Source organism: Acomys minous, assembly GCF_964271855.1.
Source record: "Acomys minous genome assembly, chromosome: 8".
Classification (NCBI taxonomy): Eukaryota; Metazoa; Chordata; class Mammalia; order Rodentia; family Muridae; genus Acomys; species Acomys minous.
The window spans coordinates 79,806,088-79,826,404 of NC_140489.1; the positions used below are offsets into that span (position 1 = coordinate 79,806,088).

The 20,317-nt window shown below is 39.3% G+C and overlaps 1 protein-coding gene across 1 annotated transcript in view; it reads right to left on the bottom strand.

The window, feature by feature from the left end:
- The window catches only part of SYPL1 (synaptophysin like 1), a 21,833-nt gene extending 1,777 nt beyond the window's left edge, over positions 1-20,056 (bottom strand). Inside the window, exons 1-5 of the mRNA XM_084792382.1 lie at positions 19,924-20,056; positions 19,597-19,668; positions 8,221-8,342; positions 5,773-5,980; positions 837-1,025 (exon numbers count right to left, since the gene is read on the bottom strand). Coding sequence (XP_084648508.1) covers positions 837-1,025; positions 5,773-5,980; positions 8,221-8,342; positions 19,597-19,668; positions 19,924-19,974 — 642 coding nt within the window. The 5' untranslated portion in view covers positions 19,975-20,056. The remainder of the gene's footprint in view (positions 1-836; positions 1,026-5,772; positions 5,981-8,220; positions 8,343-19,596; positions 19,669-19,923) is intronic.
- Between the last annotated feature and the right edge of the window lie 261 nt (positions 20,057-20,317).

The window sequence follows — 20,317 nt, forward strand, 5'->3', positions numbered from 1 at the left end:
CTGTTCCACTCAAAGCCCTCTGTCAATATAAGCTCCAAGTACTGACTTTTACATTACAGGGTTATAAACAAGAATGTGGATAAGGAGACAGAGCGGGACTAGGAGGGTTGGCGGGAGGGGAAGCTGCGACTGAGATGTAAAGTAAATAAGTAAATAAATTAATGGAAAAACAAGAATGTGGGTAAACTGTTTTATAAGACAGTACTGACTTCCCCTTATGTAAAATTATTTTCTGGAAAAAGCCTTTCAAAATAGAATATACTCAACATTACTGATAATAAACTTCAGTTTGATGGAACAATGGAAAAATATCTAATGAATTATATACATTAGACTTTACAGATTTAAGAAAACTTTAAAAGTATTAGTCTTATGTTCTCTAAGTAAACTGAACTTAAGAGAACAGGCTCAAAGTCAGATCTGGTTCCAAAGTTGTGTCTCCTCAGAGGAATATAAGGCACGAGCTACACACACTTTCTCAGCTGTGTGATGAAGCCAACACTCCAGCCTTTCATGTTCCTCTCAGAAGAGCTGAGCAACTTCAGATAATACAGCGCATCATTATTACTGCCGTTTAGTCTTTAAATCTTGGTTACAGGTCGTATTTTTGATAAATAGTTAATATCCGTCTGTCTATATCTATCTATCTATCTATCTATCTATCTATCTATCTATCTATCTATCTATCTATCTTCTATCTATCTAATCTTAATTAGAACCCAAATAGCTCAGTAAAATAAGAATCAATTGAGTTAACCAGAGATTATTGAAAGTTACTGTTTTCTTAAATGTTGCTCTGGTAAATGAAGCAAACCGTGCAAGTGTCAGATACTTACCACAGATACATTTAGGGATCCCATACTCGTCACAGAGACAAACTGACATGTTACTCCTGGGCTCTGACAAGGATCAAGTTCCTTAATAATACTGTGTCCGGTAGCTATTTTAATATCTGTAAGAGCTTTAGCCCAGGCAGAGGCACTCACCAACCACAAAAAAGTGGCAACAACAGTAACAATAAAGTCCTAGGGCAAAAATGAGTGGTTAGTAAGCAATCAATTTAAAAGTAGTACATTTCATATCAGCAATAAAGAAATCAGGATTAGCTTAATCCCATGATAGAAATGGTCTTCATGATATACTTTGTATACAAGGTCACATTCAGTCTAATCACCATTGGTGTTTACTGTTTCTAGGGCCATGCCAGAGACACAAGACCTCAGAGGGCCATAACTTAAATTTTTGTTATTTTTGAGACAAGGTTTTGTTAGCCTTAAACTCACAGCAATCCTCTTGCCTCCATGTGAGAATGGCTGGGTGTTTGTTTTTACTTTTATTTTAGTGTGTGAATGTGCAGGCCTAAATGTACACATACGGAGAATAGAGGAGTAAGTCAACTGTCTTCCTCTACTGTTTCCAACCTTATTTTTTGAGACAGGCTCTCTTACTGGACCTAGCATTCACCATCTGAACAGGCTGTCTCGGCAGCTAGCCTCTAGGATCCATCTACCTACGCACCCAACGCTGAAATTAGAGGCACACATGACCATGTACAAATTTTACGTGAGTGCTGGAGATCTGAACTCAGATCCTCTTGCTCTTTATCCACTGAAGCATCTCTCTAGCCCCAAAGCCCACTTTTTGTGTAAAATGGTAAAGTTTTATAAATTGTCACCATAATCTTAGCCATATACTACTCATGAGAGACATACTTCATTCCATCACCAATACTAAGTGGTCAGTCCTGAAATCAACTACATACAAGCAACATTCTATGAACTGAGCAGGTCCTATTTATATATTAAAAACTAAATAAAAACCAAAGAAAAAGAGGCCATGAATTTGAGAGAGAGGAAGGGCTGGATACATGGGAAAGGTTGGAGTTAGGAAAGGGAAGAGGGGAAATGATGTAATTATAATTTCAAAAAATAAAAAAAAATTAAAAAGAATGTTCATTGTATTAATAAAAAGATGAAACAGTAACCTCCAAACTTCAGATGTTTTCTACTGAATTGTTATTTAATTGTTACCTAAAAATATAAATAAAAGTTTTAATATTTAATATTGGAAATTATAAAAATAACAAGATAAAACAAAAACAACAACAACAACAACAACAACAAAAACAAAACTCTCCTTACCCAATCTTTTCTGCTGGGGAGCTAAAGAATTGTTCACTAAACTGGTTACAAAGACCTAAATACTCTGACTATGAATCTGTGTTATATGAAGTTTAAGCCCACCTTGCTTGGCCATCCTATGAATTAATGAACAAAATGGGAATGACACCTAGCTCATGGCTTTGATGTTCCTCCAAACATGGGGCACATCAAAGCATGAGCTTGTGTATGTTAACAGCAAAGTCAACTCAAACCCAGTCAGTCCAAAACCAAAGGTAATCCAAATCCAGAAAGGAGTTCTAGGGATTATCATCAAAGAATTAAAAAACAAAACAAAACAAAACAAAAACCAAAAAACAGTGGAATTAAACTTCAGTTATCTTGGAACAGTGAGATGGCTCAACAGATAAAGGCACTTGTCACGAAGGCTGAGTTAGGATCATGAAACCCGAAAAGCAGGAGGAGAGAACAAACTCCTGCAAGTTGTCCTCTGACTGCCACATGTGCTCCATTGCATGTGTGGGCACACACACACACAAACACACAAAGAGAAATGTTAAAAAAAATTTTTAAAGATTTTAATTATCTTACCAGCCACCTTTTAGTCATACAGTGAATAACCATTTGTGCTTAGAGGACAAAACCAAGGACTAATTATACAAACAGGGTATTTGCATTTGAGCTCTCCATTAGCTCTGGTCCTTTTAGAAGGTATAGATCAGAGAAAAGAAATATTGTAGCCAATGTTCTCTGAATTATAGGAACCCTTCCCTCTTCACTCCTATATTCTGATCTACTTTCACTCCAAACAGACATTTCCTAAGTACATCCTGTCTTGGAAACCCAATAAATGTCAGAGTAGACATATTTCCTCAATGCTAAATTTATAGCTTTGACAAAAATATGTCAAATTTCTTAATTTTTAGGTATTTTCCTCCTTTTGAATTCTTGGCTAAAACATGTTTGGTGTTTTTCCTGGTTATGCTTATTTTTGTTTATGTGTATAGAAATGCCTTTGTGTAACACATATGTGTAGAGGCCAGAACTGAATGTCAATTTGGTGAGAACTGAATGAACTGAATGAAGAGCTGATCTCTACTTTTTGAGGCAGGGTTTCTCCCTGAGCCTGGAGCTGATTTGGCTAAACTGCCTGTCAGTGAGCTCTAGTGATCCACCTGTCTCCACACCCCTGTAGCGCGGGGTTACAATTTGTATTTCTATGTGAACTCAGATCCTCAATGCTTGCGGAGCGAGAACTTTAGTAACCGAGGCATCTTCCCAGCCCACTGGTTATGCTCTTTAAATCTAATGCTGATCATTATTAGATTAAGGCACAACAACCACATATTTCAAAAGTAGGAACTTTTCTAAACATAGTTCACAAAATAAACCTCTGATGGATGAAAAGTGAAGGATTCTTGTGGTCTCCAGAAATTATAGTTGTTCTCCTAGACACTAGTCACACAGCAGTCTAAGTGAATGGGTCTCCCTAGAGGCCTACAGTGCAGCCACCTGGAGCTTCTGGGTTCCAACTAGTAAGTTAAAATATGATTTGTAAAAGATTTTAGAATTTGGAAATTCCTTTTTGCTGTTTCATTTCTGATATTCCTGATTTAAAATACTTTAGTATAGAATTGAGACTAATGCTAAAAATCAACAACAAACTTATCTTTGTTCATCAACAGTATCTAAAAGTCAGTGTTAAATTTAAAATATACAATTCCTTTTTCTATTTATGATTAAATTTAAATAACTCAAAATTTAATTTTACTTTAAAAATTTACTTTTATTATTTTAAATTCCCCCCACCCCCGCTCCGTGTGTGTGTGCGTGTGTGTGTGTGTGTGTGTGTGTGTGTGTGTGTGTGTGTCTGTCTGTCTGTCTGTCTGTCTGTCTGTCTGTTTGTCTAGGGAGTGGAGGGGAGGCCATTAGAAAGTACAGATCCCCTTGGAGCTGGAGTTATAGACAGTGGTGAGCCTCCTAACATGGGTGTTGGGAACTGAACTCAGTTCCTCTAGAAGAACAGTGTGTGCTCTTAAACCATCTCTCCAGCTCCTGAATTTTACTTTTTAAAATAAGAAGCGTCCCTTTCGCTGGGTATGGTAGTGCAGACCTATATTCTTAACTGAAGCACAGAAGCAGAAGGATCAAGAGGTTCAAGGTCATCTTTGACTACTTAGCAGGCTACCCTAAGCTACGTGAGGCTGTGTCTCAAAACACAAAAGAAAAAAAAATAAACTCCTCCTATATTATATTAGCAAAAAACCACTGATGAGATTAACTCTGGACTATCTATGTGACTAATAACATCACTCTAATACAGAAAATTACTTGCAACTCGCTGAATGATATACAACTAGATTGTTTTCATCACATAGAAAGCTCTCTGCAAATTAGATCTTAATACTTAAGTGTAATACTTTAAAAATTATTACATAAAATGAAAGAAAGGGTTCATTTTTATTTAGTAAAAAGTAATTTACTGGTATAATGACAAAATGCAAAAATTTAATAATATAGAATTTAAAAAATATTATGTGACCAATCTAGTCACTTTTTAAGCAAAGCCTGAAATGTCCAAATCTATAGATTCCTAATTTGTAATGAATAAACTTTCAAAAAGTAATTAATAGCCAAGAAATATGTCATAAAAACATCTAGCTTTCTTATATTTTTCCAGGCATAATAGGAAACCTGCAAGATAAAGAACTATTTTGTTCTTTACTTACCAATTACATTATGATCCAAGCAGCAAAAATGAAAAATAAGTTTGTAAATATATCTTATCTCAATAATCCCTTTATATTAAAATAGCCTTCTATTTAAGGTAAATTCACAACTTCTTTGAAGACTCCAGCACTTTTTTCATAGACACAAATGCCTACTATCACAGAAATCTTCATAGCACCACTGACCTTAAAGCCATTCCTTTACAGTGGAGGTCTACCAGAAACCGTGGCTTACCTCTGGACTTGCCATTGATAAGCCGGGACAATCTATTCCCTTAATCTCAGAGATTATTTTATTTCTAGCTCAGTAGACGCTGAAGCTCTTAGAAAACTATCAGGACTTCAAATCCAAATCCTTTGCTACATTCAAATGTAAAGGTTCTAATGTAACTTACTAATACCAGTGATAATGAATATAAAAATCACCTGGGTCAGAGTTTAGCATAAAAGCAGCCATACACAATGCATAATATAAAGGGTCAGGTACAGCCACATTCTAAAGAACATTCTATTTAAAAACAGTCAGATGTGATCTTTGGGCCACACTCTGCTGATAAAGACAATTCAGCTCCCTAAGAAACGGTAGTGGCGTAAAGAGAGTTTGGAGGAAAGAGAAAAGGGGGGAGAAGTAGAAGTGCAAGCTGCAATTCTTCAAATTAAAGATATTTCTTAACCTTTTGCTACTTAAAACTTAATGGTTTATCAAATATTTGAGGGGTTTCCAGGTTAAAAAAAAAGAGCAATTCTCTGAAGCATAAACATGCTATGAAAATTGGATTAAACTTAATAACTGACGAAAGCTCTCCTCATGTGATTCACACACAAGTCAATAATTTGGATTTCTAGTAAGAACCTATATTTGCTTTGCAATGTAACTTATATGTGTACACATTATTTTGTATAGATATAACACGGTGACTTACAATCATGGGAAGTTTACGACTCTCCCGGTAGAGGTTTGTGTAACCAACATAGAGCAGAAGGGCAGCGATGCAGTACAAGAACACAAAGACTGCAAATGTCACATAGAACTGTGCAGAAGAAGAGTAGTCACCTATGAGGAACTGGCCGCTCCAGGTCGTATTACACACATTGTCTTTTTGAGAATTATGAAATGATGCCTGATTCAACCTATTAAAAAAAAACCTCAAATAAATACATGAACCACTGGGTTCTCCTAAGAGTGAAATACTTAAGCAGAATGTTGACATTTCAAAATGTATTCTCCAAATACACTAAAAGCATTTTCTATTTAAAAAAGGAAGATTTAAATATTTAACTAAACCAAAAATTTCATACTTCATATACCCATAAACTTATTCAGTAATAGGTTTATGACAGGTTGAATATAAATAGAATTAAACAGTTTTAACATTTAGGTACTATCTTCCTGTAATAAAAATTTATCACATTAGAAGTAATTATAAAAATATTTTACAACCCACATTTCTATTCCAGGAGGCAGAGGTTTGTGTCATTAGTTCTAGGAGAACCAATTATGGTGATATTTTTCTTTTTTAAAAAAAGGTACTTTGTACCTACCTGGAGACCCAGTTTTAATTTTAGTTTTATATATGTGGATGTTTTGCCAGCATGTGTGTCTGTGTACCCCCTGTGTGCTTCATGGTTGCAGAGGCCAGAGGAGGGCATCAGATCCTCTGGAACTAAAGTTCAGACAATAGTGAGCCATATGTGGGTGCTGGGATTTGAACCTAGGTCCTTCTAAAGAGCAGCCAGTGCTCTTAACTGCTGAGTCATTCATATTTTAACCCTTGATTAATTAGCGGCTAAATGAAAATTCACAGTGCCTTACATTTTCCCCATTTATAAATTATAAAACCAATGGTCATTAGAGATGATGGTTACTGTAACAAAATGAACGGATAAGAGATGGACACTCTTTGATGATTGGTAAGTTCTCCGGACATACAGATCTTTAATGTACTCTTTTATTTGCAGAGAGGCCTTTCGTCCTAGCACTCAGGAAGCAGAGGTACTCTATGAGTTCCTGGGCCAACTGGTCTACAAAGCAAGTTCCTGACCAAACATGGCTGAATAGTGAAACCCTAAAACCTTACTTATCAAAAAATTCTTAAAATATTATATTTCCAATTTATTGGACAGAAAATCAAGTCTTTGGGAGGTCAAATAAAGCAAGCCAAGCAGAAGATTCACACTTTAGACACATATTTACAATAAGCTTTTCAGTGAACACCGAAGTCACACAGAAGTTAGTTGCTACATTTTATTTTTCTTTAAAAGTAAAATAAATATGGTTTTATACTTGAGAAACATAGGTATTCCTTATGTACGTCTTAAAATGACATAAAAACACTATTAGTTCAGTAAATGCAGAAACATGAGAGATGTCTATCTTCATGAACTATGTCTGCTTCTTGGTAGCCGACTATTTCACTAACAGAGGAGTCACTATTTTTCCCTAACTCTGATCTACTGTGTTATGACAAAATGTCAAGACAATGTCATGGAACTATAACTTTCTAAATGCTTTCTGTCTGCTATCATTTGGTGGTATAATAATAATAATAATGATGATGATGATGATGATAATTTATTTATCTTTTAAAATTAAAAAAAACTTAAATGTAGCCACCCTTGTCCTGGAACTTCTTACATAGACCCAGGCAATCCTCAAACTCATTGAGACCACCTGCTTCTGCCTCTTGAGTGCTGGAATTAAAGGCATGTGCCATCATTGCTGGCCTCTCTGCCATGATTTTAATATGAAATTTCTCACATAGGCTCATGTGAAGAATGCTTGGATGTCTGGTGACACTATTACGGCACGTAGCATGGGCTTCCTAAAAGAAGTAGGGCACTTGGAAGCATGCTTGCTTCCCCATGAGATGAATAACTCTTTGTCACAGTCTCACTGTTATCATTTTCTGCCCAAGTGCACAGGGCCAACTTAGCATGGTACAGCCTCTGAAACTGTGAGCAAAAACAATTCTTCCCTCTTATTTCTGTCAGATATTTGGTCAGCAACAAGAAAGTAATGAATACACCTCCCCTTTGCATATTTACTTCATCAGAGACCAGGAAAAGTTTGCAGATAGGCATTGGTCTGTACCATAGTCTGAGTAAATATCATAAACAAGCATGCAAGTCCAAAACACTCTACCGCCTTCAGTGACTACGTTTGGGAAACTTTCTAGGCCCACGCCTGTGAGGCAGGGTCTTGCCACCCCACATCATCTTGGAACGCTCCTCCTGCATTAGCTTCCCAGGTGCTGCCACTGCTGAAATGACAGGACTCTGCCTGAGTCCACATCAGTTGTTAGAGATCCTACAACTAATGATGGCTAAATATAAATTAAAAACAGCTGTTACACCATTACAAAATAACTCACCTGAATGGATAACCAAAAGTAGCTGTAACCGTCTTATTGTCACCAATTTTAGGACAACTCACTTGCATTTCTGTTTTGCCCTTATACCCGCCACAGGTAGCAAAAGCAAAGATGGAAGCAAACTACATAAAATGAGACAAAAAAAAAAAAGTCATTACAGCTTAAGTACACTGATCATTAAAAACAAGTATTCTAGAAATTACTAACCATGCATGCAACATTAAAACACGTGCAAATGTCAACAAATTAGATTTTTTTCCCTCAAGTATAATATAGACTAGCCCATACAATATGAATTTCAGAGAAGACTTGCTGGGTGTGGTGGCAGAGACAGGTAGATTGCTTTGAGTTCAAGGCCAGCCTGGTCTACATAGAGTCAGAGTTCCAGAACACCCAGGAATAAGAGAGGCCCTGTCTCAAAACAAGCAAACCAAACCAAACCAAAGCAACAATAAAAGAAATTCAAATAACACTCATTTATCTCTATCTTAAATGGGAGTAAACTGAAGGTTTTTTCTTTTGTTTTGTTTTTGTTTGAGTGCAAGTAACCAGTGAACTGTTGAAAACAAGAGGTCATATAGAAAGAGATTCTACCTCATAAACTTGTGAAACATCACAATCATGTATTTCAGGTTTAAAAAAGTAGTTGGAAAACTGCTTTCTTGATGGTGCATACTTAAAAATGTAATAAGGCTTCCTTAAATTCTACTTATAGCAAAAAACCCAGAAGCATCCTAAGTATTGCTAGAGATTCACACAAACTAGACTTCATTTATACAACAAAATAATCATTTAGCTACTAAAATATTGGTGATTATTCAGTAATACATGCTCATTATATAGAATACGTTCATACAATGCACCATAGATGTATCCACACCTATACACAAAGGGGATAAAGTCAAGAAGAGCTATACATAAAAATTTTAATAGTGGTCATTAAAATACAAAATTTAACTTCTTTTTGTCTTCTAAATATTTTTCTGCAACAAAAAGTACCTTGTTTTGGGTGCTATAATATCTGAAAATCCAATACTTGAGTAAATGCCAAAGGTTCATGGAATCTACTTATCACCACCCCCTTATCTAAACGACCATCACAACTTCTTGGCTGGATTCTGCACTATTAGCCTTGAGAGTGTTCCTGATTCCCTCTTTGCCTCATCTTCAGTGCACTACTAATGTAACAGCATGTGCACTTCAAATACATATATAAGGCAGAATACACACCCTCTGCTCAAAGCCCTTAAATAGCTTCTGAGTTCCTGAGTGTCTTTTACTTCCCTAATGCCTTTAACTCACATACGATGCTACCTTTTCCTTTACATTACACATCTGCTGGCTCGTCGCTGAACAACTCCTTCAGGGTCTTCATTGGCTGTTCATTCTGGCTGCAACACATGCTCACGCCCTCACTCTCACAGCTCCGTACTATGCCAATGTAATCTTAGCAGAGGGTCCCTCCTTACCACTCCACATACCGCTCTTCTTTACTAACTGTGTATACTGTCCTACTTCTTCCTCATCACATTTAAGACTTACTGTCTGTCCTTCACAGAAGACAGAACTAAAGAGATGTGGGGTCTCTTTACTAAAAGTTACACACATCAAGCAGCACAAAAATTTCTATGTACAATCCCTATCAAAGCCTACAGTGTTGAATATGTGATGCTATAGTTTGAACGCATGCTCCCTAGATGCCACTATATGCTGCATGATGGGAAAGTGGTAAAACCTTTAGGAAGTGGAGCTTCACTGAAAGTTCAAAGAAATATTGGGAACCTGACCCTATCTGTCTCTTTCTGCTTCTGGGTTGTCCTGAAGGAGAGTTGCTGAACCATGCACTACGTATCACAACCCCAAAAGTGACCACACCAGCCAACCATGGGCCCAAACCAATGGAACTGTGAATCTAAACCTTCTCTTGTTTTAGGTGATTACTCTCAATTATTTCATTATAATAATGGAAAGCTAGATACTGTTTCTCATTCCAGCGTATTGAATCTTATAGGCCATAATCAGTATCATAACAATCAAAGGTTCTCCAAGTAAGAAATACATAAGAATCTGGTAAGACATGAAGAGCCTAAAGTAATATCTACATACAGTTTTAGATCTTCTGTTAAGATTTCGCTGGTACCGATAGATCTGGATATCCTTTCAGAATAATCATGAATATATAGAATAGGAGAAAAGCAAGAAATAAGTCGTGGGAATAAACTCACATTTAAGGTTAGAAAAAAGAAAAATGACTTAAACAAATTGAACCAATAGACCAAATTAAAGAGACCAGAAACAGACTGGAGTCTTGAACATTTTTACCTGACAGAGTTTGCCACTGCACATCACTGAGCAAGAACTGTGGTGACCATAAGGCATGCTTAGATACTTTGGCACAATTTCCTCAAGAAGAAGAGCTTAATTTCCCTTAAGATTTATCTATACAGAGCACCCAATATGGCAAACGAAACAGGCTCCTTCAAAGATTGCATTATAATAAAACTGCTACTTCTGGCCTCTGAAGCTCAACTGGTAGCTTGTTTGCCTATCATGCAAGAAACCCTGGGCTTGCTCCCCAAGACCGGATGAAATAGGCATATCTGTGACTCCTGCACTTGGGAAGTGGAGGCAGGAGGATCATAAATTCAAGGGCACCTCTGGCTACACAGTGAGTTGAGATACTTCAAGACTGCCTAAAACAAGCAAACAACCCTGCTACCCCAATTTCTGTCTCTTTTGTATTCTCTTGAACATTCTTACTACTTCACGAAGTTCACTGTCATGTTGGGAGGAGATTCAGAGTATTCAGACAATTTTTGTGGGTTTTGTTTTTGGGAAAGGGTCTCACTATTCTTGCTGAGGTTGGCCTGGAGCTCATGGTGATCCTCCTTGAGTGCTAGAAGCACAGGCATACGCCACTATATCCAGCATGTATGCCTCCCCTGTCCCCCATGCCACATGCTAGGGACTGAACCCAAGGACTTGGGCATGCTATGCCAAGTGCTCTACCTTTATATCTTAAACCCCTCAGGCAAATTTTAGATACTTAAAGGTCATGAAACCAAGGACTGCCTATAACCACATGACTGAGCTTGGAAACAGAACCATTGAGGCCTGCAGGCAGGCATGAGTAAGCTAGAGGCTATAAGATTAGTAGAACCCTGGCCAATAGCTGACAGTAACCTCAAGAGAGGCCCTGAACCCAAACGCCCAGATTCCTTCCACACAGAAACTACGAGATAATAAATGTCTGTTGTTTTAAGTTGCTAAGCTTGGGTAATTTATTATACAATAATAGGTAACTAGTAAAGGGTTATACAATAAATGAGTCAGGTAAGCTACAAATTTAAACGAGAAAGCTTTTAAAAGAGAAAATCTGTAGAAGAATTTAAGATTCTCTTTTAAAAGTACTATTATTTCAACTACAGAAAAAATAAAAGCAAGAGTCAACTTATGAATATAAAGCAAGCTACAAAAAGAGGTGAAATGTTTGTAATAAAAATGTCACAAAAGACTCACTAATCTCGGATGGAGAGGTGGCTCAGAGGTAAGAGCACTGACTGCTCTTCCAGAGGTTCTGAGTTCAATTCCCAGCAACCACATGGTGGCTCACAACCATCTATAACGTGATCTGATGCTCTCTTCTGTTGTGCAAGTGTGCATGCAGGAGAGCACTGTATACACAAAAATAAATAATAAATCATTAAGAAAAAAAAAACCTCACTAATCCAAAGATCTAAGGGAAGATCCTTTCTCAAGTACTGAGACTTACAATATGAATGTTCACAGCAAACACTGCTTATATCAAAGAAGAGGGGGCAGGAAAAGCAATAGGAAAACTGACTATAGTAGTATAGTCTCACAACTCAGAGTCATATAAAAAAAGATACAGGAACGTGGTTGCAGGTGTAGTCTAGTTACTATCCGGGGCTCTCTGCCTTCTTGCAGTGTACTCAAACCATTAAAAAAGAGATTTATGTGCACATGTCTAAGTTTTTCTTGCATGTGTTTGTAAACTACATGAGTCCCTGGTGTCCTCAGAGCTCTGAAGAGGGCCTGGAACTGGAATTAGGGATGGTTGTGAGTTGCCACTGGGTGCTGGCAATCAAGCCCAGCACCTTTGCAAGAACAAGTGGCCCTTATAAATAGCTGAGCCAGCCACTCACCCTGAAGAAGGAGGAGGAGGAGGGGGGAGGGGGAGGAGGGTGAAGGGGAGGAGGGGGAGGAGGGGGAAGAGGGGGAGGAGGAGGAGGGGGGAGGAGGAGGAGGAGGGGGAGGAGGAGGAGGAGGAGGAGGGGGAAGAGGAGGGGGAGGAGGGGGAGGAGATGCAGGAACTACAGCTCGCCACATCAATATGGGTTGCAGAAACCTAATGCTGAGTTTTTTTTAAATCATGTTGCATAAGATTATATAGAATATGAAAACTTTTTTGAAAAAGCTTTTGTTTGTTTAAGATAAAGCCTCACTCTGTAGATGACGCTGGCCTTCCACTCACATAACTGTATGGCTTGCTGTCCCCACGGCTATGTTCTGGCTGGCACCAGCATACCCAGACTAGAACCATTTTCTAAAAGCTGCTTGTCCCACACTGACAATTCTCTTTGTTTAGGCACTTAACCAGTTTTCACTGGGACTAACTCAACAAACTATCCCTGTTTCTAATCTCATTCCAGTCACCACATATCTTCTATTGTGTGGGCTCTAAAGCTACAGAATCCAACTAAACAGCCATCAGCTACTAGTGACGGCTGCTGAGCAGTGCGTGCTCTCCTCTAAGCTGTGACATGCTGTAAGTGTAAAATACACCATGGATTTGTAAGACTTACAATAAAAATACATAAACTGGGGCTGGGAATTTAGGCAACTGCCCAGCATGCCCTAAATCCTGGGTTTAATCCCCAGTACTGCATAAACTGGATGTGGTGGTGCACGCCTGTTATTCCAGCATTCTGGAGGTGAAGGGGGGAATCAGAAGGTCAAGGTCAGCCTTGGCTACACAGGAACCTTAAGGTCACTGTCTCAAGAGACAAAAAGAAAAGGAAAAGGATGATATATATTGGGTTAAGAAAAATATATTAAAATTAATTTTACCTTTATGGTTAACACAACATTAAATTACTCTGGGACTTGTATATTTTTGTTTTGTTTTAATTTTTGAACAAAGCTGTTTTAGAATGATGTCACACTAGGCTGAAATAGCAATCTGATCATGTAACCCTGGCTTAAAGAGAGCCCTCCAATACTTTTTAGGTCTATAAGAAACAAAACAAATACATCTCAAATTTAGCATAAATGGCATGGCTAATATAGCCACAACTTTTTCTTTGTAGATTTAGTTGAACTATGTTCTTTGCCAGGCAGTGTTAATAATTGTCACATTGTACTTCTACTGTTTCTGAGACATACTAGTATTTGTATCTTAGCTGTGTATCTACATTCCACTGAGAATGCACCCATTCCTGATTTTTTAAAAAAAGCTTTATCACTGTGGTAGAACTGATATTCTCCTGGAATGCTACAAACCCATTCTGTATTAACAGTAATAAAACAAATGCCACCTTAGTTTCTTAATACAGGAATTAGAGAGCACTGTACGCTCCTAGCAAGTGTTGCTCTCACACTAGCAATTCTTGTATCCATCTTACCCGCCCCCAAAAAGGCACCAGACAAACATTTATAATAACTAAAATGCCCAAATTAATTTTAGAGTAACTATACAACCATTTCTCTATTTTTTATCCTATATAATGTCTGATCAAGATTAGAAGTTACATACCAGCTGGAAGTAGTGGCATATACCTTTAATTCCAGCACTTGGGATGCAGAAGTGGGCAGATTTCTGAGTCTGAGACCACTCTGATCTACATAGCACGTTCCAAACTATCTGGTGCTGTATAACGGGACCATGCTTCAAGTGACAACAACAATAACAACAGCAGCAGCAGCAGTAACAACAACAACAACCAGACCCCATCAAAACAGAAAGTTATATACTGGCTGCACATCAGTAAAACATGGCCTATATCTAGATCTGTATAATTCTTTCAACATTTATTTCTAAAATGCAAATTCATCATTAGACTCACTTAAAAGCTGGGTTTCCTGAGCTTATACAGGAAAGCTGAAGATAGCGCAATATCAGAACCACATTCTCAGAGAGAAACAATCAGATGGAACAGACATGACAATAAAAAACAGGGCAGGAACTTTCCAGACTGGCTCCCTCTCTGTTTTAGATAAATTAAAGCCTTACCGCTGTGCCTGGGTATTAAGAAGGTCATCTGTGAATGAGGTAAACTAGCTATTCTGAATCCTATACCTGGACAGACAGAACAATAACCTCACTTATTTTCTCATTTTTAGTGTTCATATATTCCAACGTGAGTGTCCTTGTCTCAACAAGTTTATGGAATAAAATAGCTGTAACCAAATTAACCTTTGCATAATGATCAGTGAACTGAAAATGTCTGTTAGGATGTATAGATTGATAATGCATTCATGTACAAAAGAGAGCTGGAAGCCACACTGTTAAGATAAAAACATATTCTACGTTATCAAATTAGAAGTTGGAGGGGGGGGACTTTACTGCAATATCATTTAAATAAGGATTTTAAAATATGAACTGGCTGTGTGGATAATATATATCCAGTACTCAGCAGGTGGAAGCAGGACGACCAGGAGTTTAAGGGCAGCCCTGGATATAAAGTAAGTCTGAAGCCAGCCTGGGCTGCAAGACCCTATCTCAAAAATCAAGCTAAATCAAATAAAATATATGAATGTCAATTTGCTCTAACATACAATAACCCATACATTGTATGGGTCTAACATACAAAGACCCAAATTAAGGATGCATAGAGGGGTTTTAATGCAAAAAATTTTTTTACACTGATGAAAGTTCATGCAGGGGAAAAAAAAACAACGAAAAACTTGGGGACATCTGGTATTTTCAGTAAATTATCGATTCTATAGCCAGAGTCACACTACCTATTCATACACCTTGCTCATTCTCAGAATTCTACTGGGAAATACTGGAATTCAATGAATTTATGAGTGCTACAATGAAGCATTTCTAGTTGTAGGACCTCACTGCTATTTAGTGTCACCATGAAACCAAAATTATCTACGTAAGTATCTTCATGTTTAATACTTCATTTTGAAAGGACTCAATCAAAATATTTAGAAATAGATCTCAAAATATACTGCATGTGAATATTCTTATAAAAATGAAATATACTGTTTTCCTGAGTCAAACACTGAAGATTTAATGCTGACATTTCAAGTTACTCCCATGAAATGAACAAGGAACTCTCCACTTCTACAGTATACCTACCACACACATTTCTGCCAACAGTTCTATAACCCTTTCGGATTTAGAGTCCTGAAACAGCTGAAATAGCTAGAAGTCTTTTCTGATTAAGAATGAATAAGAAATCATTATTCTAAAAGCATTTATGTCATCTTTATTCTTAAATACGTTTTGTTGAGTACAGAGCTATACATTCCAAGAAATATAAATACTTTTACTTTAAAATCATTTTCAGGGCCAGTGGATCAGCTCCTAAGATGCTGGCCACTAAGCCTCATGACTGGAACTGGATCACCAGGCCCCCACATGGCAGAAGAACAACAACTCCTACAAGTTATCCTCTGATCACGTACGATAAATACTCATGAAAACATTTAAAGACTTTTCAATTATTTTCGTGATCTCTAGAGTAAAACAGCATCTTTGTTGTTGATCTGGCCGGCTGGCTTGACATGAATATGTTATATTATGGAGAAGTAGTAAGATTTGTTGCCACCTATAAATTTTGAGTTGTGTTTTTAAGTAAAAACTTGGTTTTCTCCACGTTTCAGAGTATTTGACACAGGCTCAATTTGTTTTTTCCTCACCAGAAAAACTGGTGCAGGCCTTACTGGTTTTATCTTTCCTTAACTGCATGCATGTGTGTGTGCGCGCACACACACACACAGACTGCACTAACCTGTGCACACCCATGGTGGAGCCAGAGGCAAATGTAAGGTATCTTCCTCTATTGCTCACCATCATTCCCCCCCCCCCCCCCACTGAACCTGGAACTTATTATTTCTGCTATACCAAGGAGTCCCAGGGGCCCACCTGTCTCCCTCCGACAGTACTGAGGTTACAGATGACTTTGGGGAGCCAAACTGGGGTCCTCAGGTTTCTGCAACAAGCACTTTACCCACTGAGCCATTTTCCCAATCTCTCTGGATCCCCTATAATGTTTTGATTATAGCAAAACATTAATTTCAGCCTGCAGACCCTGTTCCTAAGACTCCCCAGGAATCCACAAAGGTCAAAATTCTGTAATAGTACTTAGAAATTAAGGAAATATTACTTTCAGCTTGAAAACTTTCTATTGCACAGGCAGTAATTTTGTATTAAGACCATAGTGTTAAAGTGAGGTGAATATTTACCTAACAAATATTTGAGTAGGTCTCATATACCAGCACTGTGCTAAACACCAGCATACAGACATGAATAAAGAGAACTTTTCCTCATGATCATTCAGGAATGGAGTGGAGAATATGGTAAATTCTCTATTAAAAGTACTTGTAAGGTGTAGTAAACGAAACAGGAGGGGATCGCTGGGGAAGACTTTGTAGATGCAAGAGCATCCGGAAGAGGACTCGCTCACTAGGAAGCCCTTGCTCCTTCTGTGCTTAATATTGAAAAGCTGGCCCTTTGTGTACAAGATATAGAATATTAGGTTGTATATTAGTGTCCAGTTAAGCTAAAACTCCAAGTGAATCATTTTTAGTTGTTAACAGTACAAAAACAGCCAAATGTGGAAGGAGACCTGCTGGTTTAGAAATTAAATGTTCCTAAAATTAACTGTAGTGAGGATGGAGATTTCTAGAAATTAGACTATATATCGAAATAGCACTTTTATGATGACTATCATTTTTCTGACTTGGGTTTGCAATGGCTTTATTGTTCAAGATAGAAGTCGTTAAGAGGAAGTTAAGAGTATTTAGACTGTTAATAAGAACATGATGTTAGTGATCTCTTCACACAGTGTAAGTGGCAGTGTCCTATAGGCAGTATCATATATGACCTAACACCTATAAGATACTAGAATAGACAGGAGAGTCATCAAATCCTACCAGTAGAGAAGAAAAGAATGTTAGGAAGATGGAGAGAAACATCTTGACACCACTGTTAAAATTTCAAGTAAAGAATTCTCAATAATGTCTGGTGCCATGGAGAACTTAGATGCAATAAGAGCCAAAGCATGCCCTTGCTGTTGTTATTAATTAGGAGACTGCCAATGGCCTTAGCAAGAACAGTCTCAGGGAAAGCAGAAGCCATATTAATGTAGGCTAATTGGGTGGATGTCTAGAGGTAACAATTCAGTGAAGGCTGAGCAGTACTTGAGGCCATCAGAGAGTTGGTGGTATTACAAAGAAAAATAAAAACTAGTTTGAGTTTGCAGCTCATTTGTTTCAATACTTTCTCTAGAGGTAGCCATTAAATTTTGACATGCAACAAAAAACCTTTGTGTTTCCCACTTCTGCTAAACAAACTAACTTTTCTTGCTTCATCAAACACTTTCTTTGGTTTTGTCTGTCTGTCTGTTTTTTGCTTTCTGAGACAGAGTTTCTCTGTGTTGTCCTTGCACTCCCTTTGTAGACCAGGCTGGCCTCAAACTCAGAGCTCCACCTGCCTCTGCCTCCCAAGGGCTGGGATTACAGGTGTGCGCCACCACTGCCCGGCTGTCAAACATATTTGTAAGTGAACCCTTCTATTTGTAAACTGCTAGTGTGGTAATGAATACACTTTGGTAATACTGCTGATTTTTACTATAGTCCAGCTGTTTTACCCATCAACTATTTGCTTAATAAGTACAAGTGTGAACATACTAGAATAAATAATGTCTTAGTGTTACTGCACTCACACACTCACACACTCACACCCAGTGGGCGAGTCCTCCTCCTCCTCCGGATGCTCTTCCATCTACAAAGTCTTCCCCAGCGATCCCCTCCTGTTTCCTTTACTACACCTTACAAGTACTTTTAATAGAGAATTTACCATATGGCAATTTTATATTCTCCACTCCATTCCTGAATGATCATGAGGAAAAAGCCACTTTATTCATGTCTGTATGCTGGTGTTTAGCACAGTGCTGGTATATGAGACCTACTCAAATATTTGTTAGGTAAATATTCACGTCACCTTAACACTATGGTCTTAATACAAAATTACTGCCTGTGCAATAAAAAGTTTTCAAGCTGAAAGTAATATTTCCTTAAGAAACTTAAGGATAATTTCAAAATAAAAAAAATACTATTTAAAATATTAAATAAAAATGTATGGGCTGCCCTTATTTAAGTGAAAAATCTAAATTATTAAGCTGAATTGTGACCTCCAGTGAGACTAAATGTAAGGGTCTTTTGATTTCTTTCCCATGACTTTTAATTTTGGAATTAAAATATTAAGTTTCTTACAAACTTTTGTACTGAGAGTCACATGTCTTTTGCCACTTGCAAGAAGCGGGCAGCAGCGTTTCAGTTTTTGTAAAGCTGGAGGCATATAGTGTAAATACAAAAATCAGAGCAGTCACCGGACAGCCTTAAGTTCTACGTTAAAACACGTGCAGGAAACTGCGGAGTTCTTATTTTTCATCGTCAAAATGAATCGTGAAGGAATTAAGCGTCACTGGCTACAGAAACACAACCTGACCGCACACTGTGCAAATAAATGTCAAGTGCTTAAGTTAATATTCTTAAAATCAACACCGAGATACAGTGGGCCGCGAAGCTTGAAGGAAAATCGCAGTGCTTGATAAAGTAACTTCCAGTACCCAAGGTCGAGCTAATACGTCTCCTTTGATGTTAATGATTGTTTGCCAGGAAAGGGCTGAAAGCTGACTTTCCAAGCAGGATGTTGCTAGAAGTAACTAAAAACAATCTAGACGTCCACTCCTGGCGAGGTACTAAGTGGGCAGGCCAGCCTGGGTGCGTGTAGGCAAAGGCCTCGCCTCCGCTGCCCTGACCCACACTATTTTTAACCCGAGCCCGTATCCGCGGCCAGCGAAGGGCGCAACGCAGGTCCAGCCTCGCCGGCGGAGGGAGAGGGCCTCCGGGCTGCCGGTTTCGGTTGGACCGCAGCAGGAAGTCCTGTCTTCCTTTGCGGATGGCGGTGAAGCCTGAGTAAAAAGCGAGCTCGTTCCCATGCCTCAGCGGCAAAGGGCGGCCGGGAGAAGCCGCCCACACCGGCGACTCGACGCCGGCCGCCATCTCCGCCCCGCGGCCTTCGAGCGCGAGGGCGCCTCACTCACTACCCGGTCCCCGCCTCGCCGCAGGGCGCCCCGTGCTGGGCCGGGCGAGGTCGGCGTCGCCGGCTGCACTCACCCACTCGAGGACTTTGATGAAGCCGAGCGGCTCCTTGAGCGGGTTGAGGTTGATCTGGAAGGCAGACATCCTCTGAGGGAAAGAAGAGGAAAGACTCAGGACGCGCGGGGCAGAGAAGGGGAGCGGGGCCGATACCGGAGCACCCCACGGCTGCGAGAACGGGAAGGCGGGGCCGGCGGGCTCCAAGGCGGGGCTGGGGGCGGGGCCGAGGGGGGCGGGGCTGCCTATGGGGCGGGGCCGGGCGGCGGTTGAGCCGCACCGAGGAGTGTGAGCGGGCGATTCCGTAAAGAAAAGTCTGGGAAGGGCTGGCTCCTCCCCCGGCCGCACCTGACTCAGCCGGCTGAACTGCTGGCGAACCAAGTAGACATTGGAAGCCATGCGTGAGCCGCGCCCCTTGCCGGGAGCCTAGTCCGTACTCGCTTTCTCTACAGCGCACGCGTGCTCCCTAGGCCCCAGACTTCGCTTCCGGTCTTCGCGAGCGCGCGGGGGCTGTGGGGAGGGGGCTGCCTGCGCCTGCGCAGCGCGGGCCTCCACCCTAGCGGCGTTCTGGTTGCTATGCCCTTTTGTGGCTGTTAAAGTTCGCCTGCACGACGCCCTCCTGTCCCGTTTCTCTTCGCAGGTGCTCTCGACTTTTGGAAAAAAATGTATGAAGTATGAACACAGATAACCTGCGTTGTGTAAGGGTACTTGAAAGTATGGTTCACCAAACATTTCTGCCGAC